Here is a 27,935-nt window from a genome sequence, read left to right as displayed (position 1 = left end):
ATCTTTTGTCCAGTTATTCCACCACCATTTGGACACCATATATCTAACAAAGGATTAATATCTAAGTTATAAAAACTTTCAAAACTCAACAGTAAAAAAAAAAATGTTTAATGGGTAAAAGACATATAGGTCTCCACATTCACCAAACAGGCTACACAGATGGCAAACCGCACATGAAAAGATGTTCAACATCATTAGGCACTAAGGCAGTGCCAATTAGAACCACTTGCAGATATCACTACACATCTAATTAAAATTACTAAAACTAAAAATAGTACTAAAACCTCAGTTACCCAGGAGGCTGAGGAAGGAGGATGGTAAGTTTAAGGCCAGCCTGGAGAACTAGGTGAGGTCCTGTCTCCAATAAAAAACAGAAAGGACTGGGGTGTATAGCTCAGGGTAGAACATCCAGTTCAAACCCTAGTACCAAAACAAAGAAATAAATACTTTAAAACAGTGACCAAACAAAATACTGATGAGGATGCAGAGAAAGTGGTATCTGCAAATCACATGTGAAAAAACAAGCTCAAAGGTTGTGCACAGAGTGATTCCATTTCTATCAGGCCAGTGCACCCATTGGGCAGTGACTGTTAGTGTTGATCTCTAAGGGCTAATATTCTCTGGACCATTGTCCTGGGCAGAATGGTAGCTGCCTCTTGCCCTTGAACTCCTTGCTCCAAAACTCACTGTGGAATCTGGCTGACCTTCCCATAAATCTATCTAGTCTCCAGTAAGACCACATCCTTGTTTCACTTTTTTCCCCTCTGCCCTTCCTATCCGAAAAGCCTTCCTTCCATAAGTAACATGTCCCTGAGTCTCTTGACCTAAGAGAAGAACAAAATGAATGAGACAGTAGATGGAGAACAAATAAATGAATAAGTGAAGACCCTAGACAAGTCTTTTCATACAATTCACTTCTGTTCCTTGAATGGAACACAGCTTGATGAGTGAATGACATTTCTTAGACTATCTAGGGACACAAATGACTTTAATAAAAACATAACTCACACCATAACAAAGCTTTGCAGTGACTTTAGAGGAAGAAGTGATTTCCCCCCCCCACACACACACACACACTTGGGTGTGTCTCTTCCTTCACTCCCTTGTCTCCACACACACAGAAACACCTGCCAATATTCTCCAGCACAAAGACGCAGGCCTCAGAACCTCCTCTCAGGCTTACACAGATTTTTTTGCTCCAGGCCTCCCCATACTCTGTCCAGGTTATCAGCGTTTCCTGGCCTCAGCCAAGCAAAGGACCTGGCATTGGTGAGTACTCTGACTTGTTCCTGAGTGTGTTTGGGGAAGGTGGGGAAGAGTGTGGGAGGGGGCATATCAGGAGGAAGGCCTTGGCTCGGAGCCACCTAGAAAGGGGCTCCACGGAGACAGGACACCATGAGTATGGAGCTTGGCAGGAGGAGCCTCCAAAATGGGAGCCTCGAGGCGTGTCACAGCGCAGCGTACATCCCGGACGCGGGGGCAGTGACCTCCCGAGGACCCAGAACGGAAACACCCGTCCCACAGGCTGATTGGAGGGAGGCTGCCCAGGCGCAGCGGTGTAGCCGCGGTTTCACTTGAGGAGGGAACTAGACAGCAGGTCGCCACCAGCCACTTGTGGAGTCCCACGCCGCCAGCTGGAGCGCAGAGCACGGGACACGAGAGGGAAGGAGGCGCAGAGGACTGGAGACCCCCAGGGCTGGGCACACTCCCCTGTCCCCGGGACAGAAGGCAATTGTCGGAAAAGCGGGAGGGAGGAGCGGTCTATCTGAAATAGTCGCGGGACAGACTGGACGTACGTCCCTCGGAAGGACGAGAGTGAGCTCAGGTTGGTCTCGGGGCGCGCGGATTCCTGGGCGGTGATGGGGGCGAGCCGGGGCCGGAGGCAGGGGATGAGCTACTAGTCGGGTTCCTGGAACTCGGAACCGCGTTGGTTTCGTTTCCTCTGCTCCGACGGGTGGAGCTATCATTCTATCTCCGCACGGACGGGTGGCGCTGTCAGTCTATCTCCGCTCCGTTGGGTGGAGCTTCAGTCTCTCTCCTGCCAAAGCAGGGACGCAGAATAGCGGTGGGATCGCTGAGCTGCAGGGGCGCGGACCGGCTCGGAACTGTCCAAGCAGCCCTAGACTGACAGCTTCAGGCGGTCACTGGGGCAATTGCCAGGATAGCGGGTTTCGGTTCTAGAGGGTGCATGCCCTCTTCCTATACGGGGATCCATTTTAAGGGAGGAAGCGGGGAAGAAGGAAGAGAGAGAACCCGCCTGGCTGCCGCCTGGGGCGAGGCCGGCTTGCCGCATGCCCTTTGCTCACCCCAGAACCCAGGAGAAGCCTGAGGACGCTGGCCAGCACCGGCTTCTCGGAGGTGACAAGAGGACCCAAGAACCATAAGGCAGGGCAAATACTGCCGGGGGGGGGGGGGGGAGTGTCCTCCAGGCCTCAGAAGTAGAGTGACTTGTATGACAGGCTGAGGATCAACCGATGTGCCCCGTTATCACTTGCGGGCTGAGATAGCATAAAACACCCAGCGCCGCTGTTCGACGCAGAACAAATGAACCAACCGAACCAACGACCCCGAGGCGATGCGATGCGCGCAGGAAGAATCACTGAATTTTTGGTGTTTGACAACATGCACCTGCATGCTTTGGGGGTGATTTTCGCGTTCGTGGTGGCCAAGAAAGTTTATCGCATTGGCCTTTACAGACCCGAATGAGTGACGGCCCAAATCGGAGTTTCTGTAGCTGAAGTTTCCAGGAGACTTTCTTGAGGAACTGAAGCTAGCAGGGAAAGTGTTTGCAGCAGCCAGCTTGTTCAACCTCTGCGCTCTAGGGAGTTCCTGGAACCCATCAGAAGCGTCTGCGGGGAGGAGGCACTGAAGAATCTCTTGCACACAGGGTCTCCAAGTTTGTCCCAGACCAAATGTTTGTCTGCAGCAAGCACAGGATTCTTTTCTCTCAGAGTGGCCCACATCCAATGGAAGAAAGTGTGCATGGTCCAAAATGGAGCATCTCCTTCCATCCAAGAGATTTCTGAATTCACCATGGTGAGAAGGGCCTCCTTCATCTCTCTTCCTTTAACAGAACAGAAATTCAGAAGAGATCCCTTTGAAAGACTTACTTCTGCATTTAAACCCCTGCAGGAGCACCCAGGAAACCAGCTTCTTACTATCCACCTCTCTGGCTCTCTTCTAAACATGAATGAAAAACCTCAGAGCCTGATCCTGAGGCTTGGGATGAAGTTTTCCTAAGGATAGTAGAACAGAAAGAAGGGAAGAATCTGAACCTATGACAATATTGAGCCATTGATTTAAAGTGATCCTGAATTCTACATCACTCTTCAACTATAGGTTGAACCAATAACCTTCTGTATTATTTAAATCACTTTGAATCATGTTTGCTCTATTTGCAACTAAAGACAACTGCATTTAGTGATGAATGATGATAACAATGATGACAAACCTCTTTATTCACCTTCAACATGCTGAGTGCCCTGGAACCACCAACTCACGGTGGTTATCTCCATTTAACTGATGAAGATACTGAAATTCAGGGAGGTTGCATTCAGATGAGTTCCCAAAGTACTTTAAAATAAAGTTAATCTCAATAGCTCAATGGAATAGATAGGTAAGATTATCACCATTTTAAAGATCAGATAACAGCTTGGAGAAGATAATTGGCCTAAAACCTGAATCTGACTTTAAAGCATGAATAAGATACTGTCAAAAGTGAAACCAAATAAACAAGCAGCCAGGTGGTAGCACATACCTGTAATCTCAGCAACCCTAGGTTCAATCCCTGGTACCAAAAACAAAAAAAGCAATTTAAAACTGGGCACGGTGGTGCATGCCTGTAATCCCAGCAGCTCAAGAGGCTACCTAAGAATGGTAGAACAGAAAACAGGAGGATGGTAAGTTCAAAGTCAGCCTCAGCAACAGCAAATTGGCTAAGCAACTCAGTGAGACCCTGTCTCTAAATAAAATACAAAATAGGTCTGAGGATATGACTCAGTGGTTGAGTGCCCCTGAGTTCAATTTCTGGTAGCCCCCTGCCCCCCAAAAAAAAAGTGAAACCAAATAAACAAGCAATAGATACACTTTTGTTCTTATTGCCTTAGTTATGACTTCTTGGTCTAGGGACAGAGGTAACAGGAATTAAGACACTCCTGAAAAGACTCATGTATCAGATTATCCAACTGTTCCCAGTTGCTAAGCAGATGTCCTCAGGGCCATTTCTTGGGACTTGTGAGGGCAAAGGGCTTTATACCTTCTCAGTTCCACCAGAGACAGAAGCAGGTGTGAAAATATTGCTCAGACAATTGGATTTCCGCTTCCGAGCTCCAAATTCCAGTGACTTTCTTGCTGAGCCTCATCATAAAACAATATCTCAGCAGTAACCAATCAGAAAGAATAATGGGGGAAATATTCCACTCATGGAAGTGATCATTTATTTTTTTTCAAGTTGAGCACAGAATTTTATTTCAATACAACACGAGAGAAAGACAATGATAATTTTAACAGTATAGAACATTCAATGTTATGGTCATAACATAATGGGAATGTTCTCCAAGTTGAAAAGAAACAGGTAATCCATTATAATTCATCAGACGCTCCCAAGCTCAGCATTCTGAATTATGTTTATATATTAAATTGATAGTAGAAGGCTGTCGGCAGAAAGAACAAATGTTTGTTCTTCCAGATAAATTCTATGCACAGAATTTTATTAAAAACTCCATAAACTTCAAACTCCAAACACTTTCCAGAATATAAGATTCACAAGAAAACAAATACCCTGTATATCACAATTAGCTGAGTTCAAATATTTGGTTGAATGATACTAAATTTTGTAGGATTTTTCATAAGCTGCTCAGTCTTCTTGAGCATCAGACTGTACCTTAGGATGAGTAAAGACTGTTTGTTTCCCTTTATGGTTAAAAATGACATAAGTCCCGGGGCTGGGGTTGTAGCTCAGTGGTAGAGCACTTGCCTAGCATGTGAGAGGCCCTGGGTTCAATCCTCTGCACCATACAAATAAATAAAAATAAAGGTATTATATCCATCTAAAACTATAAAAATATTTTTTTAAAAATGACATAAGTCCCAAGAGAGGCTTACTAAATGTCCATGAAACAAAAATATTTTAGTACAACATTTAGCAATATAAACTATGCCTTTTTATAAATGAAAGGAGAACCTCCCTCCTAACTGGAGCTGACCAATACTGGGATATATGGACAGGACAACCTCATCCACCCTGAGTCTTGGCAGTCTGAGGCTGCTGCAGGCACAGAGATCAAGGAAGCATACAAGTTATGACAACCCTAGCACAGTGAAGTAAATAAGAAGTGTTAGGGCAAGTGGCATTTTGAAATATTTTCACCAGCAAAAAACACAGATGTAGAGCTGATGCAACCACTCTGGGCTAAAGCCTTGTCTCCTTTCCAGGTTCCAGAACCATCTCTGAAGGTCTCCCTGGCTTCCCTGCTTTTGTGATGCCTTCCCTCCCTGTGCTGCACTAGTCTTCTGTTGTATTCTTGCATTTACATCAGCCAACTGCTGAGTGAGTAAGTAAATGTATGGTGCACAAGTTCATATAAATATCTATACACACAAAGGCCTGAACAGTCCATACTGTGGTTCCTTTTATAGCCATGTGTCCCATTTTAACTTCTACTTTTCTGCCTTTCTCTGGCTCCTTCATTTCACAGTCACACATACACACTTAATAAATGTTGATGGACCAGAGTCAGAATTTTGAGTCATTCAAATTCAGGAAAAAAACATTCTTGACCACAGCTAATTCCCTTACCTCCTTCAAGTTTCTGATCATTATCAGAGCGAAGCCTACTTTGACCATTATATCTTTCACAACTTGACCACCCCATGCCCCATTCCTCTTCACCCCCCTTCATCCTATTTCACTTTCTTTATATCACTTATCACCTTTGAATAGACTAGAACTTAACTCACTATGTTCCCAGTTTAGGATCTGGCTCAAATTAGAATGATAACTCTACAAAGGCAAGAACCTTCATAGTGGTGTCAATAGCTCAAGAAATATTGTTGGGTAACTGAACAATAAATATCTTCTAAATAATTTAGCCACAAAAATATCTAAAATCTCATTTTTAGATTATCTGATCTATAAAACATCAAACAGTGACCCAAAAAATGACTCTGCCAGAAAAGATTCCTTTGGGCTTATTCCATTTTTTACAGGCATCTGTTTAGGGCACTCAGAACACATGGCATGAATTAGGATAATCTTCTTAAAAAGCAAGAACTTAATTGGACCACAGACTAAATGAAACCCTTGATTCAAGGTTTTTAAATATACCTAAAAAAATCTAATTCAATTAAATCTGAATTAGAGTATTCCAGTAACTCTCTGTCCCTGGCCAGTCCAATATCATTCATAAATTCAACATAGTGAAGGTGTGGTTCTCTGGCTTACATTTTTAACTATCAAAATAAGTGCAAATGTTAAGAAGCAATGATTTAGTACATGAATCAGGAACTGCACATATATGGATGAGATGTGCTTCTCCACTTTGGTCAGATATCTTAACATTACAGATATATGTGTACATATGTGTATATTGCATGGGTAGAGCATTAATTTTATTGTTAGTACTTCATTTAGTTCATTTTCCACAAGCAACCATTACAAGTTCAATGTGAGAGATCAAAAGGGTCAAAAGAAAAAGAAAGAATGTTATCTGCATAGCTTTTCTTCCAGTTTGGTGCCAGTACCTGCATTCCAGAGCACACTGTAATTTGGCGGGTGGATAGCAAGCAACAAATCTCGGGAAGCATCCTGATTTCACAATCACTGAATGTCCCGCATAGGTCTGGCATGCTCCTGCATCTCCCACTGAGCTACTCCTGCTGCCACATATCAAACAAAATGATCTTCCCGTTGACCTCAGCAGAAGCTAAGCGCCAGCAATATGGTGAGCCAAGTTTATAGTGGCAGTTTTCCCTGGCCCATTTAACCTCAACAACATCAGCTTTATGTTTTACTAAAACTTGAAGTGTTTGGGCAGTCCTGAAATCCATCCCTGCCACCAGCAAATGACATCCACAAGCAATTAAACCTTGCCAGCCCCAGTCTACCGCCGCCTTGTTGCGGGTGTTGAGAGTCCCGGTGAAGGTGCCGGCCGACACCTTGAAGTTCACCGTGTAGGTCAATGTCGCAGGATCTAGCCCAGGCTTCGCAGCCGGCCGAAGCTTGGAAGTGACCATTTAAATAATAAATTTTACAAGAAATGTGCTGTCATGGTATGAAAAGCAAAACTTTACAGATAAAGCTTAAAGAAACAAGGACAAATGTTTTGTTTCTAGTTGAGATGATTAAAATTGACAAACCTGGCAGCCCTTCCCACATGTAAACCAAATTTAAGGTACTGCCAAGAAAACTCCCAGTAGTATGCTCTGAGAATTCAACCAAATGACCTTAAAGTTCATTTGAAGCAGGAAATTAGTGGGCATAACCAAGATTTAAAAATAATCTAGAAATAAATAATAGTCTTGAAACTCTAAAAAAAATAATTATAAAGGGACTCACCTGTAAGATATTTAAATATACTTAAAACTGGCTGGGGGTATAGCTCATTGAGTGAGCACATGTTAGCATGTATGAGGCCCTGAGTTCATCCCCAGCATCAATTAATTAATTAGCTAAATTAAAATTAAAAACTGCAGCAAGTAATATCATGTAGGGTCTGTTAAGAATACGACAAGGATGTCAAAGGAATGAAAGGGAATATAAATGTGTGTGTTGGGGGCTGGGGTTGTAGTTCGGTGGTAGAGCACTGGCTAGTCCAAATTCAACACGGTGAAGGTGTGGTTTGCTGGCTTATATTTTTAACTATCAAAATAGGTGCAAATGATAAGAAGTAATGATTTTAGCACATAAATAAAAGTTACATTTCTAGCCCTTTCTGTTTATTTATTTTTTGTTTTGTTTTGAGGCACAGTCTTACTAAGTTACTTAGAGCCTCACTCAATTTATGAGGCTGGTCTCAAATTTGCCATCCTCCTGCCTCAGCCTCCCAAGTTGCTGGAATGATGTGCACTACCACACTTGGCAATAATTGCTAATTTTAAAAGTCAAAAACTCTTAAACTGATAGTACTAGTAGTCATGAAATAAGTTCACTTCAATCGTCATAAAAAAATAAAAATCTGACCAGCCTCAGTTGCCATTATCACTGTGTGTTTGCAGCCTTTCACCTCCAGGTCTACAGCAAATGATTATACTCTTGACTCTCAAAAATGGAGAAGTGAAAGATAAACTAGAAAGTCCACATTTCAAGGAAAGTGGAAAGAAGCATATATCTTTGTGACAGTGAAGACTGTTCCTAGCTCAGCTTACTCCACATGTTTCAGTTGCCTGCCTGGCCCCTAAATACTTCTGTATTAGTTAGAATAGGCTCATCTGATAAAATAAATAGACCCCCAAATATAATGGCTCACCTGCAATAGAAGCTTGGTCCTCACTCACTTCACAGACCACAGCAGATGCTCCAGGCCTGTAGACAGCTCTCTTCCAAGCCATTATTCAGGAACCAAGATCCTTCTTTCTTGGGGATCCCTCCCCAGTTCCTTGGGCTGCATCCAGAAGGCAGAGGGAGAGAGGTGTACCTGCCTCAGCCAAAGGAGCACAGGTGTCATCCAGGCACACACCATTGGTGAGAATGGGTTACATGGCCACATGGAGACCCAAGGAAGGCTTGGAGCTGTGGTCTTAGCTGGACCGACACTCCCCAGCCTCAACTGCTGTGATGGAAGAGCAGAACAGATTTTGGTGGGCAGCAAGCTGTCTCTACTTCTGTCTCATGAAAATAGTGAGAGACGGCTGAAGCACTGAAATCACAGACACCCTCCCTTAGCAGAGTGGTAAATACACGGGTGGCACTGGGACTTCAGTCCTTTCCTTCTGTTTCTTCTAGGTATGGATAAACTGGCGCAGATCATCTCCTTAGGCCAGTTCATCTACAAACAGTGTGAAGAGATGAAATACTGCCAGAAACAGTGCCTGCGTCTAGGGAGCCGTGTCCACAGCCTGCTGCAGCCTCTGAAGATGCTCCAGGACCAAGGAGAGAGGAAACTGTCTGCTGAGATAATGGCCGCCCTGAACCATTTCGAAGCTGCCCTGGAGGAAGCTAAGAGGCAGATAGAAAAGTTCAGCAGTAAATCTAATATCTGGAAGTTTCTAAAGGCAGGTGGTAACAAGATACTCTTCAGGGAAGTGAATGAACAGCTGAGAGACGTCTGCGAGGAGCTCTCCCTGCTACTTCAGGCTGATCAGCTTATTTTCAGGGTCAGCCAAGGAGCATCCTGGGCACAGGAAGATCAGCAGGATGCAGAGGAAGACAAACAAGTCTTCCAAAGCTTACCCCAAAGAATGGGTAAGCTGGTTTGGTTTGGTTTGGTTTGGGGTGGGGGGTGAAATTGGAAGCATTTTAGTCACACTTTGATTTATCAAAAGGAGCGGAAAGGATGAGCCGAGTTTGAGCAGTTGTGTGTTCTTGTGGCTCAGAAATCCTAACATCCCTGGGCCCAGATATGGTGGGGGCTGGTGAGATCTGGGCAAGCCAGTGTAGGGGGGGAGATGATGCTGATGGGTCTCCTGTGCCTCCTCGTTTTTTCTTTGATGTGATTCCTGAAATTTCAGAGGCTCCCTCCTTCCAGACTCTCTTCCAGGACTCTCAGTTAAGATATAAGTGGTCCAAAAGAAGAATTAAGTATTTAACTAAGCAAACACAAATTTGATACAGCATGCCCAGCCCTGTTCTAAGAATCGGGGATAGAGCACAGAGCAAAATTGACAAAATCTCTGCCCTCATGGAATGTAAAGTCTGCCAATAGAGAGCTAAGTTATTTTATCAGAATTTGATTTAAAAAAAAATGAAATAAGCCTGGCGGGTTGGCTCATGCCTGCAATTCCAATAACTTGGGCAACTGAGACAGAAGGATGGCCAACAAGTTCCAGGCTAGCCTGGACAATTTAGTGAGAACTTTTCTCAAAAGAAAAGATAAAAGGGCCAGAGATAAGCAGGCACGATGGTGCATGCCTGTAATCCAGCCACTAGGGAGGCTGAAGCAGGAGGATCATGGGCTTGAGGCTAGCTTCAGCAAATTAGAGAGGTCCTAAGCAACTTAGTGAGACATTGTTTAAAAATAAACGAAATAAAATAAAAAGGTTGGGGATGTAGCTTAATGGTAAAGTGCAACCTGAGTTTAATCCCCAGTACCAAAAACAAAAAAGAAGGGGGACCAGGTATGTAGCCCAGTAGTAAAGCACCCCTGGGTTCCATCTCCAGTACTGAGAGGAAAACAAAAATCCATAAATCATAAAGTGGGGTAATGAGATGTAAACTGAATATGAAGAAAGAGTGGCCAGGATGATGGGATAATATTTGAATGGGCACCTTGAATAAGGAGAAAGAGCTGGTCATCAGAGATATGGGGAAAGAGCAATTTGGGCAGAGGAAACAGCACACATAAAGATCCTGGGGTAGGAATAGATATGGCATGAGTAGCCAAATAGCTGTATGGCAAGGAAGAGAGCCACAAGGCCAGATGCCTTTGATGTAGTAGGTAAGGCAGAGAAAATAGTACCACATAAAAGTAGGGAAATAAAACAGAAAATACAGGAGCGAGGACAGGAAAGGCCATGGGGCCATGAGAAGAAATTATATTTTATTGCAAGAGTCATAGGAAACCAGTGAATGGAAGTCCTTCAACATGGCCTGTCATGATTTGATTTGTAGTGAAAGAAAATCACTCAGGTCATCACATGGCAAATGGACAGGAAATGCCTTGAGGTTTGTATTACCCAATTACTGCAATTAATGATGCCATACAACAAACCCCATAAAACTCAGATGCTTCAAGAAATAGTTATGGCTGGATGCGGTGGTGCATGCCTGTAATCCCAGCAGCTCAGGAGGCTGAGGCAGGAGGATCACGAGTTCAAAGCCAGCCTCAGCAATTTATTGAAGACCCAGGCAACTCTGTGAGACCTTGTCTCAAAATAGAATACAAAAAAAAAAAAAAAAAAAGGCTGGGGATGTGGCCCAGCAGTTAAGTACCCCTGAGTTCAATTCCTGGTACAAAGAAAGAAAGAGAGAAATAGTTATGAATTCCCCCATTTATGGGTCTGCAGATCTGTTGCATGTTTCCTGATCTCAGGTGGGCTTGGCTGTGCTTGGCTCCAGGCACCAAATCCGGTTTGGGTCTGCTTTGTGCATCTCTTTCTGGAGCCCAGGCTGAAGGAGCAGTGAGTACCTGGGAAATGTTCTTCTCATGGCAGAATTGCAAGAAGGAAACCTTAACTGGGTTAGCACATTTTAAGCTTCTACTTACATCACATCTAAAGCAATCCACATGGTCAAACCCAGCGTGGATCTGGGGAAGTTTGCCCGCTCTGATGTTATGGCAAGGGCGTGGTATATACTACCTCTATCCAGGACTGAAGAATTAGGACCTTCTCTACTGGTCAGAACGGAAGTGTGAGCCCAGTTAGAAGCCCACATCCAAGACTTGGCAAGAGATGCCAGCAGCCTGAACTAGGGTGGCCCTAGTTGGACTTAGTGGAGGACAAGGCCCTAAGGGGATGAGACATGGACTAGGTGAGCTGTGAGGCAGGCCGTGGAACCTGGGCCACCAGAAGAAGGAAGAGAGAGGAGGCGTGGAAACAAATGAGGCCTCGTAACGGATCTTGCACAGATCCTGGTGCCATGAATTCCAAACCCTTCTCTCTGGTAAGGATTGTGTGCCGAGAAAGAGAATGAGGAAGAAAAATACATGTGGCTGAACCTTCTAGGTGCTCCATCCCAGAGGAGTAACAGTTCCACCACCTTGATATGGAGAGCGACCCGTCCCCTGTGGAGTCAGCAAGAGACACCAACCAGGACAATCCCGGAGACCTGCCACCAAAAGGCATCCTTTTCTGAAATGAGGGAAACTGGTCCCCCAATTGAATGCCTGCTATCAAGAAGGGCAATTAGCAGCTGGGGTAGATGGGGATGCAAGGATGTTACAGAGAGACCGAGCTGGCTGGAGGACAGGCGTGGCTCTAGTATTCCTAGTCATCAGTGAGTGTTGATCTGCCTCCTTATGGGGTCAGGAGACAAACGGAAGTTACAGAGTTGAGGACAGGACTTACTTCCAGCTCTTGCCTTGAAATATTTATAGTGTTATAGCTCTTGCCTTTAAATATTTTTTGTACATCCACATAGTACAAAATTCAAAAGGTACAAAAAGGACCCAGCATGAGAAGTAAATCTGCCTCTCTCCATGATCTTAATGAGCCCTGTTGGCTTCCCCAGTACACAATCTCACTATCTACCAGTTTCTTGGTTAGCCTTCCAGAGATGTCGGTACACAGCATACTAAATACCCTTTCTTGATTCTTTTTTTCAATGAGTAATCTTGAATATTATTCCAGAGAGAGATCCACAGAGTTCTCTGGTATACATGGACCAGGTATATTTAAGCAGCTCCCTGATTTGTTTGTGTGTGGAGATTGAACTCAGGAGTGCTTTACCACTAAGCTACATCCCCAGGCCTTTTTTTATTTTTTTATTTTGAGACATGTTTTCACTAAATTGCTTAGAGCTTTGCTAAGTTGCCCAGGCTGGCTTTAAACTGGCAATCCTCCTGCCTCAGCCTCCCAAATTGCTGGAAGTACAGGTGTGCCCCATGGTACCTGGCAGCAGCTTCCTTGATGGACATGTAAATTGTGTTCAATTCTTCATTATTATAAATAGACTTGCAATGATCATCTTTGTATATATTTTAGAAGAACTTTAGGAGATACTCCCTTTAGTGAAATTACTAGATCTCTTTGCTAGGTCAAAAGCTATAGGCATTTTTAATATATTTTGTGTGTGTGTGTGTGTGTGTGTGTGTGTGTGTGTGTGTGGTGCTGGGGATTGAACCCAAGGCCTTGGGCATGCAAAGCTAGCATTCTACCAACTGAGCTATGTCCCCAGCCTGGCACTCCCTGATTTGTGTGTTTTTGTGTGTGTTTTGATAGAGGTTGCTAGATTATCCTCTGCAGAGGTTAGACAAATGTCACTCCTACCAACAATGGATGAGATTGTCTTTTTTTTCCATAGTTTATATGAGTATATACTTTAGGATAGATTAGGTTTTGCAACTTAGTATCTTACAGAAACAAGTCTATTCCTCTTTCTCAGGCAGAGTCCTTAAGACCTTCCAAGGTGACTTTCTTCTTTTGGGCATTCTTTTAGCAACAGGCACTGACTTGCCACTCCCAGAGCAGCCAGGGAGGAACCTCCTCAGACTCCACGACATCCTTCCCCTGGGAGGTGACACAGGTCTCTCTCACTTCCTTTTTTGGCCACAGCCAGACCTCCTGAGTTCCTTGAAGTAGAAAGCTGAATATTGGTGAGCAGTAGTATTTCCTACCACAATGACTATGATACGTAACTATCTTGATGGTTTTATGGCATATTGGTTCTGAGTAGCATGTTTTTCTTTTTCTAGTTACAACTTGTATTGTTGAATATTTGTTGCAGAAAATGAAAACATTAAAGCTTCACTGAAGAGGTTGGAAATCAACATGAAAGAAATCAAGGAAACCTTACGGCAGTGTAAGTTGTCAGGAGCCCTGTTACAACCAGCTGTTCCCAAACTAGAAGCCACCTGTCTACTAGAAACTCCAGCCTCCCCCTGCTCTGTTTTCTGTGCTGCATGGCTGGAAGCAGCCCACAGGTTTGGGGGTATGACCCAAGGAGCACAGCTTTCTGTCCATTTGGGTTCTTCCTGACCAGCAAGAAACCTCCCAGTTCCTGTCCAAATGCTCAAAATTCCCTCTGGGAATAGCATGTATCTTAATCAACCATTTGTTACTGAAACACGTACCTGAGGTGATCAACTTGTAGAGAGAAGGTTCACTTTGACTCCCAGTTTCATGGTCAATTTGGCCCCGTTGTTTTTGAGCAAGGCAGTACATCCTGGTGAACATGTGGCAGAGAAAAATCCTTTACCTCATGGATAAGAAGAAAAAGAAAGAGGAAGAAACCAAGGTCCCATAAGAACCTCCTAAAGTTTCTACCTCCCAAAAGCACCACCCTGGGACCAAGCCTTTAACACATGGGTCTTTGGGGGACATTCCAGGTCCAAACTACAGCAGCCTCAAAGCTTCAATCCATTTGCTGAATGTCCAACAAGAAATTAAAGTCAAATTTGAAATGCTCATTCATTCATTCATTCATTCAATAAAACGGTGAGAATCTGCTTCATGCCAGAGGCTGTGCAGAGCTCAGATGTGGTGAAGGGAATTGCCTTCAGGAACTCATGGCTTAGGGCAGGAGGAGGGTAGAGGAAAGAGACTGTGAACACATGACAGCAGTGTAGTTACTGAGCTTGAACTGTGTTTCTAGTTATCAGGTCAGAAATGATTAGACAATGACTCCAGGTACCCCAGCAAGCTGTACATCAATAGGAGGAGGGAAAACTCTGAGACGGGAGAGACAGGAGTTAAGGCTGGAAAGACAGGCAGGATGGAAGAGGAGGGCAAGAAAGTACTAGGAGGGGGCCTCCTCCTTCCCCTCCACCAGCTGGGTCTCTATGAGTTAGTCAGAGGCAGATTCCCCTGTGTGGAATCAATCCACGGTGCCAGCCAGAGCTGGCTCTGGTGTAGAGCTTCCCACTCATGTCCCCACTGTGCCACTTCCCTTAGGATACCTTCCTTAACTTACTGGCTCTGTATCTCCTTCTGTCTCAGTGCTGGGCTCAGACTCATCAAAAGCCATGCAGAAGATCCCACAGGACCAAGTCAAGGAGATTAAGAAGGAACAGCTTTTAGGATCCCCATGGATCCTGCTGAGGGAAGACGAATTCAGCACACTCTATAAAGGAGAGTACCATAAATCTCCAGTGGCCATAAAAGTATTCAACAAACCCCAGGCCAGAAGCATTGGGTAAGTCATTTTTTATGATTCTCTTCTATGTATCAATACTTATTCTCATTAATTGACCAAGAGGTGTAATGGTCCCATCTCTAGATGGGAAAATGGGACCCAAAAACGTAAAATGACCTGCCCTCTACTATTAAGGAGCAGAGTCTAGACACAGCTCCATGGCCACCACAATTTTACCTGTAGGTCAATTTTATTTGTGGATTTATGTATTTTTTAAACTTTGTTTCCTCTCAGTCCTTTTTTTTTTCATTTCTCCATCCCCTCCACAGACAATAATTTCAGTGTTTTATTTGTATGTGTTCTTGTAAAATGTATGCTTTTATTATTACCTGCATGCACTTATAACTTTTATAAATTGTAGTGTGATAGGTCTGATGCCTACTTTTCTGAATTTGTTCACTCAGTGTCCTGGTACATGAAGTCCTGCCATATGGACTGCTCTTCATGGTGTCAATTCACATTTTGACTATTTTTATTTTTATTCTTAGGTGGGCACAATATCTTTATTTTATTTTTATGTGATGCTGAGGATCGAACCCAGTGCCTCACGTGTGCTAGGTCAGCACTCTACCACTTGAGCCACAATCCCAGTCCTTGAGTATTTTTATTTTATGAATTAAAATTTTAAGTAGAAAAAAAGCTTTATTTTCATTTGGTCCAAGTCCTGGGAGTCATCCTCCTTCCCCTCCTCCTCCTCCTCCTCTTCCTGTATTAGAGATTGAATCCAGGGGTGCTCTATACCACTAAGCTACATTCCCCAGCCCTTTTTATTTTTTTCTTTTGAGACAAGGTCTCACTAATTTGCCCAGGCTGGCCTCAAACTTGCAATCCTCCTGCCTCAGTCTCCTAAGTTGCCAGGTTTACAAGTTTGTGTCATCATTCCAGGCAAAAATATTTAATTTTGATGACATCCACTATATCAATATTGTCTTGTATAGTTTATATTTTCCATGTCACTCCTAAGAAATTATTGAGTGACTTAAGATCACAAAGATTTATTCTGTTTTCTTCTAAGAATTGTATAGTTTGAGATCTTACCTTTAAGTCTAGGATATATTTCAAGTTAATTTTGATGAATTGTGTGGGGGTAGTCAATTCAACTTAATTCTTCTGTATGTGAATATCCTTTGTCCCAGGACCATTTTGCGAAAAGACTGTTCCTTCTCTGTTGAATGGTCTTGGCATCCTTGTCAAAAATCAGTTGACCGGGGGCTGGGTTGTGGCTCAGTGGTAGAGCACCTGCCTAGCATATATGAGGCAGGGTTCAATCCTCAGCTCATAAAAATGTATAAATAAAGAAATAAAGATAGAGTGTCCATCTACAACTAAAAAGATATTAAAAAAAAAAAAAAAGCAATTGATCACTGGGGTGGGTGTAGCTCAGTGGTAGAGCTTGCCTAGCACACTGGATGCTCTGGGTTCAATCCCCAGCACCACAAAACAAAGCAGTTAGCCATAAACTTATGAGTTTATATTTGGATTCTCCATTCCATTCCATTGATTTAAATGTGTGTCCTTATGCTAAAATGGCACTGTCTTGATTACCATAGATTTATAGTAAGTTTTGAAATTGAGAAGTATGAATTCTCCAACTTTGTTCTTTTCAAGATTGTCTTGACTCTTATGGGTTCTTCGCATTTCCATCTGAATTTTAGGATCAGCTTGTCAGTCTGACAAGGCATGGTGGTGCACATCTGATCCCAGCAACTTGGGAGGCTAAGGCAGGAGGATCACAAGTTCAAGAACAGCCTGAGCAACTTATCAAATTGCTCAAAATAAAGAAATAAAATGGTCTGGAAATGTAGCTCAACTGCAAAGCACCCCTGAGTTAAAAAAATAAATAAATTAACTGGGATTTTTGATAGACATTATATTAAATCTGTAGATCAATTTGATATTATTAAATTTTCTGAACCATGAACATGAAAAAAAGATTATCTTACCAACTTATTTTATCAAAAGAAAAAAAATGAGGAATTTCATTTTACCTGGAGGTCAATTTGCAGACTGTCACCATCTTAGTCATACTAAATCTTCCCATCCAAGAACATGGTATGTCTTTCCATTTATTTAGATCTTTTTAAATTTCTTTGAACAATGTTTTAAATATAAAGATTTCAGGCTACAAGACTTGAACTTCTTTTATTAATTATTCTTAAGTATTTTATTCTCTTTATACTATTTTAAATGAAATTGTTTTTTAAATTTTATTTTCAGATTGTTTATTGCTAGCACATGGAAATACAACTGATTTTTGTAGGCTTTGGACCTTCCCTGCACCTCTGGGTTCAATCCTCAGTAAAAGAAAAAAACAAAAACAAAATAAAACCCTTATCATTTTAGTTTGCCCAGTAAAACCTTATTGGTCATAAAAATACAATTGTACCAGACTGTTTGAAGTGCCAGTTAGCAAGTCCCATTATTCTGTTCACAAGCACTATAGGGACTAATTCTGCTGCCAAGTTCCTCCAAGTACTACATGCTGCCATTAGAACTGAGCTGATTACAACACCCATTTTTCCTGTAATGCAGGGTGTTATAACCCCAAAGGGATGCTGATGATACCTCACCCCCACCCCATGTGCACACTATATTTATGTTCTTCAAGTGGGCCTCCAGTTCTGAAACCCTCATTTCCCTTTTCATCCTCACAGAACAGTGAGGCATACCTTCAATAATGAGATCAGAACAATGAAGAAATTTGATTCCCCCAACATCCTGCGTATATTTGGGATTTGCATTGATGAAACAGGTAAGCAGGTTTCTGGTCAGCAGGTTTGAGGCCCTGGATCCTACCTCCTGTGTTCTAATGTGTTGCATTTTTTAAGAACAGCTGAGAGGGTAGGATCTATACCATGTGATTATTTTCAATGCCAGTTGTGGGGGATCTCAAGATGCATGCTCCCATCTTCTTTCAGGAGAGCAGGGCTTTAGCCCGAGTATTGGTTTGTGTTATGTGCCCTCATCTCCTCTTGCCAGTCCACTAGGAACACAAAGGGTACTTGTTCAGCTGCTGGCCTGGGTGATGGGTATATTTTATTGCTATAAAACATTACAAATTTGGGGCTGGGGTTGTGGCTTAGCAGTAGAGAGCTCACCTAGCATGTGTGAGGTCCTGAGTTCAATTCTTAGCACCACATAAAAATAAGTAAATAAAATAAAGGTATTGTGTCCATCTACAACTAAAAATGTTTTTTAAAAAAAGAACTATTTTTTAAAAAATAAATAAATATATTTTATGTTTAGATTAACAGGCACCATCTTGAAAAGAGGAAAGGTTTTTTAAAAAACCAATAAATAAATTACATTCAAGAAGAAAAGGTGGGGCTGGGTTTGTGGCTCAGCAGTAAAGTGCTAACCTAGCATATATAAGGCACAGGGTTGGATACTCAGCACCACATAAAAATAAATTTAAAAAAAAAGGTATTGTGTCCAACTACAACTAAAAATATATATTTTTAAAAAGAGGTGTTTATATCTGAAGTATGATATATCCTTAAATGTTTTTCTTCATATAGCACCCAAACTTCCAAACTGCCTGGAAAGTGTCTTCTAAAATATAACTCATACTTTAAGTCATAAAAATAATGGTCAAGAAAAAAAAATCAATTTAAGACAGAATTTATAGTTTATATTCTTAATACTCTTCAGTAAAAGAAAGAAACAAAAATTAAAAAACCCTTGTTATCTTAGTTTGCCCAGTCATAATCATCAATAATGAGATCAGAAAATAAAAATAAAAATAATATAAATAAAACATAAATATAAATAAAAGTATCAATTGCCAATTTATTAGAAGTAAATGAACTATATATATGCACTCTGTAGGTGCTGAAAATCTGAAAAAAAAAAAAAAAATATATATATATATATATATATATATATTTAAAAGTCACTCTTAGGAGACAAAGATCTGGAGGAGGAGGACTCCTGATCAGGGTCGGCACTCGCCCTGGCTTGCCTTGCCTCTGGCCAGGCCCCAGCACCAGGGAGAAGACCCACCTGATCCAGAAGGCCAAGCTGGCCAGGCGCCACCTGCATAGTGGCTGTGACCTGGCAGGGCGCCAAGCTGTCCAAGCAGGAGTACAACCTGCTCGGTGGCCTACAAGAATGTGGTGGGGGCTGCAGGTATGCCTGGGGGGTTATCTTGAGCATTGAGCAGAAAACCTACGTTTCCGACAAGAAGTTGCTGCTGATTAAGGACTATTGGGAGAAAGTAGAGTCAGAGCTGAGTTCTGTAGGCACCATGGTCCTGGAATTGTTGGATAAGAATTTAATAGCAATGCCACCAATCCAGAGAGTAAGGTCTTCCATCTGAAAACGAAGGGCGATTACTTTCAGGTACCTTGCTGAACTTGGTGACAATCGGAAACAACTATGGGTAATTCCCAAGGAGCTTACCAAGAGGCATTTGATATAAATGAGAAAGAGATGCACCCATCTAGGGATGGCTCTTAATTTTTCTGTATTTTACTATGAGATCTTTAATAACCCAGAGCTTGCCAGCACCCTGGCTAAAACGGCTTTTGATGAGTCTACTGCAGAACTGGATATACTGAATGAAGACTAGTGCAAGGACAGCACTCTCCATGCAGTTGCTTAGAGACAACTTAAACATTGTGGACATGAGACAGTGCAAGAGAAGAATGTGATGCAGCAGAAGGGGCTGAAAACTAAATGCAAATAGGGTGTCAACCTTCTTCCCTCAAGAAACCTTTTTACACATCTCCATTCCTTATTCCAGTTGGATTTCCTATAGCAAAGAAACCCATTCATGTTTATAGTCTTTTTACACTGCAGCTTTGGGAAGACCCCATTCCTTGATTTGCATTTGTCTTGACCTTCCTGGTATGCAGTTACTGCTATAGAAAAGTATTAATAGCTTCATTTCACATAAACATAAGTAGATTTGTAGTTCTAGTATTCTCTTTACTATGTAAAAGAAGTAGCCTATTGCTACCAGAATACAAGCATTGCTTTTTTAAAAAAATACTTTTAGTTGTATATGGACACAATACCTTTATTTTATTTATTTACTTTTATGTGGTGCTGAAGTTCAAACCCAATGCCTCCCATGTGCTAGGCAAATGCTCTAGTACTGAGCCACAACCCCTCAAGGATTGCTTTTGGCAAATGAAAGTGCATGTCATTTCTTTTACACTAGAAAGGGGAAATAAAACTACACAAGTCCAAGTCTAAAACTTTAGTCCTTTCCCATCCAGATTTGTGCACATGTGAGAGGGTACTCAGTTTGTCTGGTGATTGTTCTTTAGAGAGTTGAACCACTGTTGTGTGTTGCTAATAATTGACTATAGTCCCAAAAAAGCCCTGTGAAAATGTTATGCCCTCTGTAATTGCAGGGTAACATAAGATAAAATTACATTTTATAAAAATAAATAAACAAATAAATGAACTCACTCTTTCTAACAGTATCTAAAATATTGCATCTTTGGTGACAGACCTGAAAACTATCAAACATTTTATTTCCCTAGTTTTCATACTCCAGCAGTTAGTTCTACCCCTTTTTATCCATTTAACATTCATCCAGTACTTGTTTGATTTTGTTTTGTAAATATACTTAGTTATATGCCAACACAAAACACTGACAATACTCCTTGGTAAACAAGGAAATCCCCAAATAGTCCAAGCCTACAGCTTTGTTCCCAAAGCCGGGCACAGACTAAATGATAGATAGAAAGAAAGAAAGAAAAAATCAATGGCCCTTATTGATGCAGTCAGAATGCTCCTGAGAGTCCACAACTGTTTGAGAATTTGCTAATGAAATCCTGAAGAAAGTTGCAACAGATTGCTCAGATAAGTATCAGAGAATAAGTCTTTGATGATCTATTTATTGCCAAGATAACTGAAAACACAAAATCCTTTTCATTAGATGTCAATTTCCTTTTCCTGTTTCTCTGTTTCTTCCTCGTGTTTTTTGGAAATGCATTTTTTAGGTCTTTCTCTTCCTCATCTGATATGATCTGAATGGCTATTACTTTGAGACCCCTTTCTGTTTTCTAAATCTTTATTTACTGTAGAATTTATCTTCTCTTAATTCTGTTTGCCTCCTCTTGGCTTCCTGCTTGTTTTCTGGTGATTTCTCTTGAGTGCTCTGCATTTAAAAGTTTGCTGCTAATAAATATGTAACCACATTATTATAATAGGAAGCTGTGGGTTGCACTTGGGGCATGGTTTCATGGCCATCTTCACTTTCTTGGCTCTTAACTGCAGACATGTCCCTCACTTTGGCAGTGGTGGCTTGGGCTCCTCCCCTGGTACCTCAACAGCCAGGCCTCGGCCCATCCCATCCCCACCCTCCACGTTCTTTATTTTTTAACTTGGCTGCAATTCCCATTTCATCCCTTCTGGAAGTTTCTCCACATCCTCAGGCCAACCTGATTTCAAAACTGAATCCCAATGTGAAGAGTTTCAGTGATGCTTATTCCCCTGGGTGATGACTGAGGTGACTGATTCACCCTTTGTGTGGGAACTCTGGCATCTCCAGCCTAGGACCAGAGACCTATACTTCTTGTCTGGGTGCCCCTCTCCAGCCCCTTGTACCTGTACATTATTCCTTCTACACATACATACTAAGTGCCATGTGAACAAAACATATATTTCCAGCCTCCTTGTGGCTTCCAGTTGGCTGGGGAAGACATATCTCAAATGACTACTCAAATGTAAAATTATGACCTCCCAGACACTGTGAAGAAGAGGGGATTCTGGAGGTATCTGACTCATAGGTCAGAGAGCAAAGTATGCAAGGTTGGGAGAGAAATGGGGCTCATAGCAGATCTATGTCTTGATGCAGGGAAGGGGAGATGTGGTCTGCAGGAAGCAGGAGCTCTGAGTGGACCTTCATAGTGTCTGGTTCCTCTCCTTTAGTGAGTCCACCTCAATTCTCCATCGTCACGGAGTACTGTGAACTAGGGACCCTGAGGGAGCTGTTGGATAAGGAGAAGGACCTCACCTTTGGTGTACGCATCTTCCTAGTCCTGGGGGCAGCCAAAGGCTTGTACAGGTACCCAGGGTGAAAGGGGGTGAGAGGGTGTAAATACACTTACTTTTTGAGAAATCTAAATAAACTGGGTGTGGCATTGCTCACCTGTAATCCCCCAACAATTTAGGAGGCTGAGGCAGGAGAATCAAGTTCGAGGCCAGCCTGGGCAACCTAGTGAAAAAAGTCCTAGTCTCAAAAAGGGTTGGGGATGTAGCTTAGCAGTAGAGCACACCTGGTTCAATCCCCAGTAAAACAAAACAAAACAAAATAAAGACATTAAAATTTTAAAAAGAACACTTTCTACTACTACCATAAATCAAAAGCCAGGATCACTTGCCACAAGTTAGTGACCACAAATGAAACCAAAGGCTGTAATTAAATTCTGGCTGGATGAGGCTGGCTGCTACAAGCTCCATGATACAGACCCACATCCTCTGTCCAAAGGAGGTTGCAGCTGACCTAGAGAGGGGTTAAGGACACCCAGAACCAAACTGAGACTGTTTCCTTGGTGTAAGTAGAGTGTAAATAATTGAAAGGAGGAAATTTTTCTCCCCATGTAATCTTGCATGCCCCTATATCCCATACTTTGGAAATATGTCTTAGCTATTTATTTTAAATCAGTTTTTTCCCCTCAACTCCCAAAACCTAGTGGGTTTTATGCAAGGGAATTTGTGACACTGTTAGTGTCACATCCAAATGCTTTCTGATCTTCTTTGCCAGCTCTGTAGTTCCGTTCTGTATTTATCATGCTTTGCTGCTAAAAGCCCAAGGCTGCTACAGTTATCTGTAGGCACTGGAGTTATTCATCCTTGTATGTGTGTAGTGCTGGGGATTGAACCCAAGGTTTTACACATGTTAGGCAAGTGCTCTACCACCAAGCTACTCCCCAGACTTTTTGTCTTGTGACAGGATCTTGCTAAGATGCTGAGACTGACCTCAAACCTACAGTTCTCCTCCCTCAGCCTCCTAAATCACTGGGATTGTAGGTGTGTACCACCGCACCCAGCTCCCTTCACTCTTGTGGATAACTGAAAGTGCCCAGGAGTTTGATAGTCAGCCATCCCAATCCATAGCTATTGACTGACTGGCGTGACTACGAAGTCCCAGCTCCTTTGCCTCCTGTGGGACAAATCCTGAGGCATAATTATGATCAGATTGAGCTGTGGATGCACCTGAAATCATAAAATTTTGCTTGATTTCTTCTTCCCTGTCCTGCTTCCTCCACCCACTCACCAGTTTCTCCTGGGAGCCACTTGTCCCCAGATCCTTGGCTCCTAACGTACTTCTGCGAGAACCTGATCTAAGAAAGACACTATGACATCTGCCCAGCTGGAACACAGGGGCTCTATGAATCCAAAGCATTTGTCTTTAAGTTGGTGGGGACCCTAGCTTCATATTCTGTCATAACCACAAGGGTCCTTGGCCTGGTGCAGCCATCTAGTCCTACCTCTGAGTGCTTTCATCTTCCCGGTACCCCCAGCAAAGTATCACAGAGCCTCCTTCATCCTTCTCTACCTAAAGTGACCCTGGTGCCAGAGTGCACACACTCCACAGAGCTGTTACACCTGCCTGTCCAATGCATTCCAGCTCTGCTGTGTACTCACAGCATACATTGTCAAATCTCACCTCTGCATCCAGGTTCTCTGATTTTTACCAGTGAGGAAAGCATGGTACTGGACAGCCTTGTTATTCTAGTAATGACTGTCTCTGCAATGGCCATTAATGCTCCCTGCCTTTGGTTGTCTCAGGCTACACCATTCAGAAGCACCTGAACTCCATAGAAATATCAGCAGCTCGAGTTTCCTGGTAACTGAGGGCTACCAAGTGAAGGTGAGCACACCCTTCGTGGGCTATTTGAATGAGTCAAACCTGCACGTCTGATATTAGGAGAGGATTGCAAATGTCTCAGGAAGGTTGTACTGCTTGTTTCTCTCCTCAATTTTGTTTATGTATCTGTTTGTTTATTTACTTATTTATTGCAGTGCTGGGGATTGAATCCAGGGCCTCATGTATGTTAGGCTGTCTCCTTAATTTATTTAATTTAATTAATTAATCTATTTATTTTGGCACTAGGGATTGAACCCAGGGGTGCTTAACCACTGAATCACATCCACAGCAATTTTTGCTTTTTTTTATTTTGAGACAGGGTCTTGCTAAGTTGCTCAGGGCCTTGCTAAGTTACTGAGGCAGGCTTCAAAGTTGCAATCCTCCTGCCTCATCCTCCTGAGTCACTGAAATTAAGGAATGTGCCACCACACTGGGCTTATTTTATTTTTTAACAATGTAGATCATGGATTTTATTTTATTTTTCCTTTGTGTGTGTGTGTGTGTGTGTGTGTGTGTGTGTGGTGCTGGGGATTGAACCCAGAGCCTTATGAATGTGAGGCAAGCACTCCACCAACTGAGCTACAGCCCCAGCACTCTCATATTTTTATCAGTGCTTTTTAATTAAATGTAATAGCAAGATTCATTGTAACATATTCATATACGTACACTCTCCCTTTAATTTTAGAAACAGAGCTCAAATCCCCCTGGCAGTACAGCTTTCTGTGTGGCCACTGCAGAACAGATTCAACTATTACTTCCTGTTCTGATGCTTGCTTTACCTCACCACCCACTTAGCAGGGATAGACCAAGGGTCATTTCTCCTTAGATGCCTAGATACCACCACTTCTTTGTCCCTACAACACCCACAAGGGAACCTTCTTGGGTTCAACTAGTCTAGACTCACAGGACTCTCATGGGTCACACTTGGCATTCAGTTTGGCATTTGCCATTTGGCATTCAGTTTGCCAGCAATTCTTTCTTGGGGGGGTCCCCACCTCGGGGGCCAGGAGATATTGACTTTGTCTTGTTGATTATGTGGCTATCTGGGCCTAGATGTCGCATAATCTTAAGGAGTCAATATCTCTTAAAATAATTCTGCAGACAAACCTTCCAAGGTCCCTTCAAGGGACAAGCCAGTTCCCAGTTATAAGAATTGCTACAAAGCACAACATACCCACCAACTTTTATAGTCCTCTTACCCACTAACCAATATCCAAAAGCAGTTTGCCACTCAGCAATCTTTTTTATCATCACAATGTTTTTTATCATCAGGAGCATAAGTGACAATCTACCTTTATCAGGTTTTCAGGGGAACAGAGCTAAAAAAGTTAACTGAAAATCCACCATGGTAGATTTTACTCAGAGAAGGAAAGGATTTTGTTGACTCATTGTCTACAATTCCCAAATACTAAAAGAATATTTTATTTGTCATCCATGGGTGGTCATCTTTCTTTGAGTCTCATGAGTGCAAGGGACAGCCCTGAATTAACAGAAGACAAGTCCCTTCTGTCTTTCACATACCTTTCTTCTTCCCAAAGCACTGTGTCCCACACTCTCATGGTCCTCATCCTGCCTGACTGTAACGCATGCTATTCAGCCTTTCACCTCTGGTATCCAGCATGGGGCTGGATGTCAGATGACATCATGCTCAGCAAACATGTGAGCAAGTCTGTGTGTCTTATTCTTTTCCTGGCCTTGTCCCTGGATTTGAATATGTGGCTGACTTTGGAGCTGGCAGCCTTCCGCATACCGATGGTGCTAATGGCAGGTGTGCATAGAACAAAAACATACACTCCCATTAATTGTGCTGTGGCTTCTTTAAGAATACCACATGACCATGCAGAGTCAAAGAAGATAAATCACTCTTGTCATATAAAAATCCAATGTGACAGGCTGACCACCCTATGTGGGCAGATAGAACAGAGGGGGTTTCCCCCGTCATTTTTTTATCTGTTTCTGGGAGAAAGCAAACCATGTGGTAGCTCCATGTATACCCCCGCATCCTCATTGAAACTGAGTCCTTAGCTGAAAAGGTCCTGTATCTAAAATTGTTTTATTAGCAACAGTTTTAACTTACCAAGTCTTACAGGTGCTTTATAACCATCACCTCAAGTAATCTTCACTGCCATCATGCTCATATTATAGAGAAGAAATCTCTACGTGCTTTTCTTGGTTCCTGCAATATGATAAACTCAACATTGATGCTAGCCAATATAGTAGCCATACAGTCAGAAGATACCATTGGAAATAAATCCCTCAAGGAGAAACCATTCCCCAATAATCAAGTGTCACACCAACCCCCTACCCTGTACTCTCCGTCCAAGATCTTGCTGATTCTCTCTGTCTTTAATACATCTCTCTAGCTTGCAGGATTTGAATTGAGTAAAACACAGACTTCCATCAGTCGGGAAACTAAAGGGAATAGAGCAGAGAGAGTCAATTCTACAGCTTATGTCTCACCTCAGGGACTGGAAAATGTGTTCCATAAATATGACATCAAAGCTGAAATATACAGGTATGTGCACATTCTCCTGCAGATTCTAACTCAGATTAACAGAACAAGCAAAGTCCAAGTTGAACTCCTCTGAGGACTATCAATAAGATGGTGGTAATCAGAAAATTCACTTAGTTTCCTGAAAATGGCTAAAGGGGCATGGGAAAAGGAACTTAGGGTGTTTCTTGGTTTTCTTTTAGCTTTGGAATCGTCCTCTGGGAAATTGCCACGGGGAAGATCCCATTTGAAGGTAAGGAACATGAAGGCTGACTCTGCTGGTGTTGGAATTGGGTCCCCTTACAGTGAACTAGAAATTCCCCCTCAGGCTCTCCCAAGAACTATTTTCTCCACTGTGGGAACTGCCCGGGCTGGTCAGTGGGAGCTCTTGTTTTTTACACACTTGAAGTTCCTGCTTCTGATGCCAACTGTCGGCATCCAGAGAGATATGGGTATGAGTGCCAAAACAATTTTTTAATTTTTTAAGTCTCTATAATTTCCATTCCAGGCTACAACTCTAAGACGATTCACCAGCAGGTGGTTGTGGACCGGCAGCAGGAGCCACTGGGTGAAGACTGCCCTTTAGAGCTGCAGGAGATCATTGATGAGTGCAGGGCCTATGAGCCTTCCAAGCGGCCCTCTGTTAATGGTAGGGTTCTTTTGGTGTAAACAGCATAAGCCACATGCTTCACATTTGTGAAAGATTTCATTTTCACAAACTCCACCAACGGACATTTGGCAATGTCTGAGGCATTTTTAGTAGTCGCAACTCAGGGGAGGTAGAGTGGAGTGTGCCGTGGCATCTAGATGGAAGTTAATCCAGAAAGAGAACTTGCTATCACAAAGGCTTGGGTGCAGATGAGAGTTCCTGCCCCAGCCAGACCAGGGGAATGCAGTTTCTACACTACTGTGCAGTGTAGACATAATATCTGTGTTTCTAGCTTGGCTCTGAGTTCTCTGCTTTGGTCTGACTTTCTGTTCATTCATTTACAGGAATCTTAGAGAAACTATCTACCTTTACTTAGTTGTATCAGAAACCTAAACCAAGGAGTCTCTGGACAAGAAGCACAAACTGGACATGTCTCTCTCTCATATCCTTTGGCATCAAGCTACTATGGGTGCAAGGAGGCAGTACTTCTCTATTACAAATAGAAACTATTTGTAATTCCAGTCATACAGAGCACATCCTGCTCCCAGTGGTTTTCCCAAAAATATGCTTCTGACTGTACCTATAGATGATCTGCAAAACTTGATAGATGATTTTCTGCTTATGCCTCTTGACAATGGGACTTTGCAGCTCCTTGCATTGAGAACTGAAAATCTGTTCTGTCTGAATCTGGGATGTCACTGTGACTTGATTCACTCAATAGAATGTGGAAGAGGTGACAGTATGCAAGTTCCAAAATTGGGCTTCAAGAGGCCTTACAAGTGCTCACTCCCTTTCTTGGAACCCTACTCATCCATGAAATTGGGTTAGCAAGCTGGATAATGGAAGACCACATGGAGCACAGACAAGCTGTCCCTGCTAAGATCATATTAAACCAGCCTGGCAACTGACCCAGTTATATGAGTGAGCCCAGGCAAGATTTACCCAGCTGAGCCCAACCCCGATTTACCATTGACAAAATCATGAGCTAAATAAATTTTTTATTTCTTAAACCACTAAATTT

General features: G+C 42.5%; 1 protein-coding gene and 1 pseudogene across 3 annotated transcripts; both read left to right on the top strand.

Moving 5' to 3' along the window:
- The first annotated feature begins 1,541 nt into the window (after window positions 1–1,541).
- Window positions 1,542–27,909, top strand: Mlkl (mixed lineage kinase domain like pseudokinase). Of its 3 annotated transcripts, none has more exons than XM_076838337.1 (12): window positions 1,542–1,825; window positions 5,434–5,552; window positions 8,942–9,400; window positions 13,541–13,615; window positions 14,752–14,947; window positions 17,602–17,699; window positions 21,833–21,968; window positions 23,696–23,777; window positions 26,138–26,289; window positions 26,469–26,518; window positions 26,774–26,914; window positions 27,259–27,909. In XM_076838337.1, exons 3-12 carry the CDS (start codon window positions 8,944–8,946, stop codon window positions 27,288–27,290), a joined length of 1,419 nt encoding a protein of 472 aa, XP_076694452.1. In that variant the 5' UTR covers window positions 1,542–1,825; window positions 5,434–5,552; window positions 8,942–8,943; the 3' UTR covers window positions 27,291–27,909. The 3 variants fall into 3 exon arrangements, with proteins under 3 accessions (XP_076694452.1, XP_076694453.1, XP_076694451.1); XM_076838338.1 differs by lacking the exon at window positions 1,542–1,825 and adding an exon at window positions 2,972–3,036; XM_076838336.1 differs by lacking the exon at window positions 1,542–1,825 and adding an exon at window positions 6,838–6,941 and having other exon boundaries at window positions 5,529–5,552.
- LOC143384137 (14-3-3 protein theta pseudogene) lies at window positions 17,973–19,624 on the top strand (annotated as a pseudogene).
- Window positions 27,910–27,935: the final 26 nt, after the last annotated feature.

Source organism: Callospermophilus lateralis, chromosome 18 (genome assembly GCF_048772815.1).
Source record: "Callospermophilus lateralis isolate mCalLat2 chromosome 18, mCalLat2.hap1, whole genome shotgun sequence".
Taxonomy (NCBI): domain Eukaryota; kingdom Metazoa; phylum Chordata; class Mammalia; order Rodentia; family Sciuridae; genus Callospermophilus; species Callospermophilus lateralis.
The sequence above is the reverse complement of the archived record's forward strand: the minus strand, read 5'-3'. Positions and strand labels throughout refer to the sequence as shown.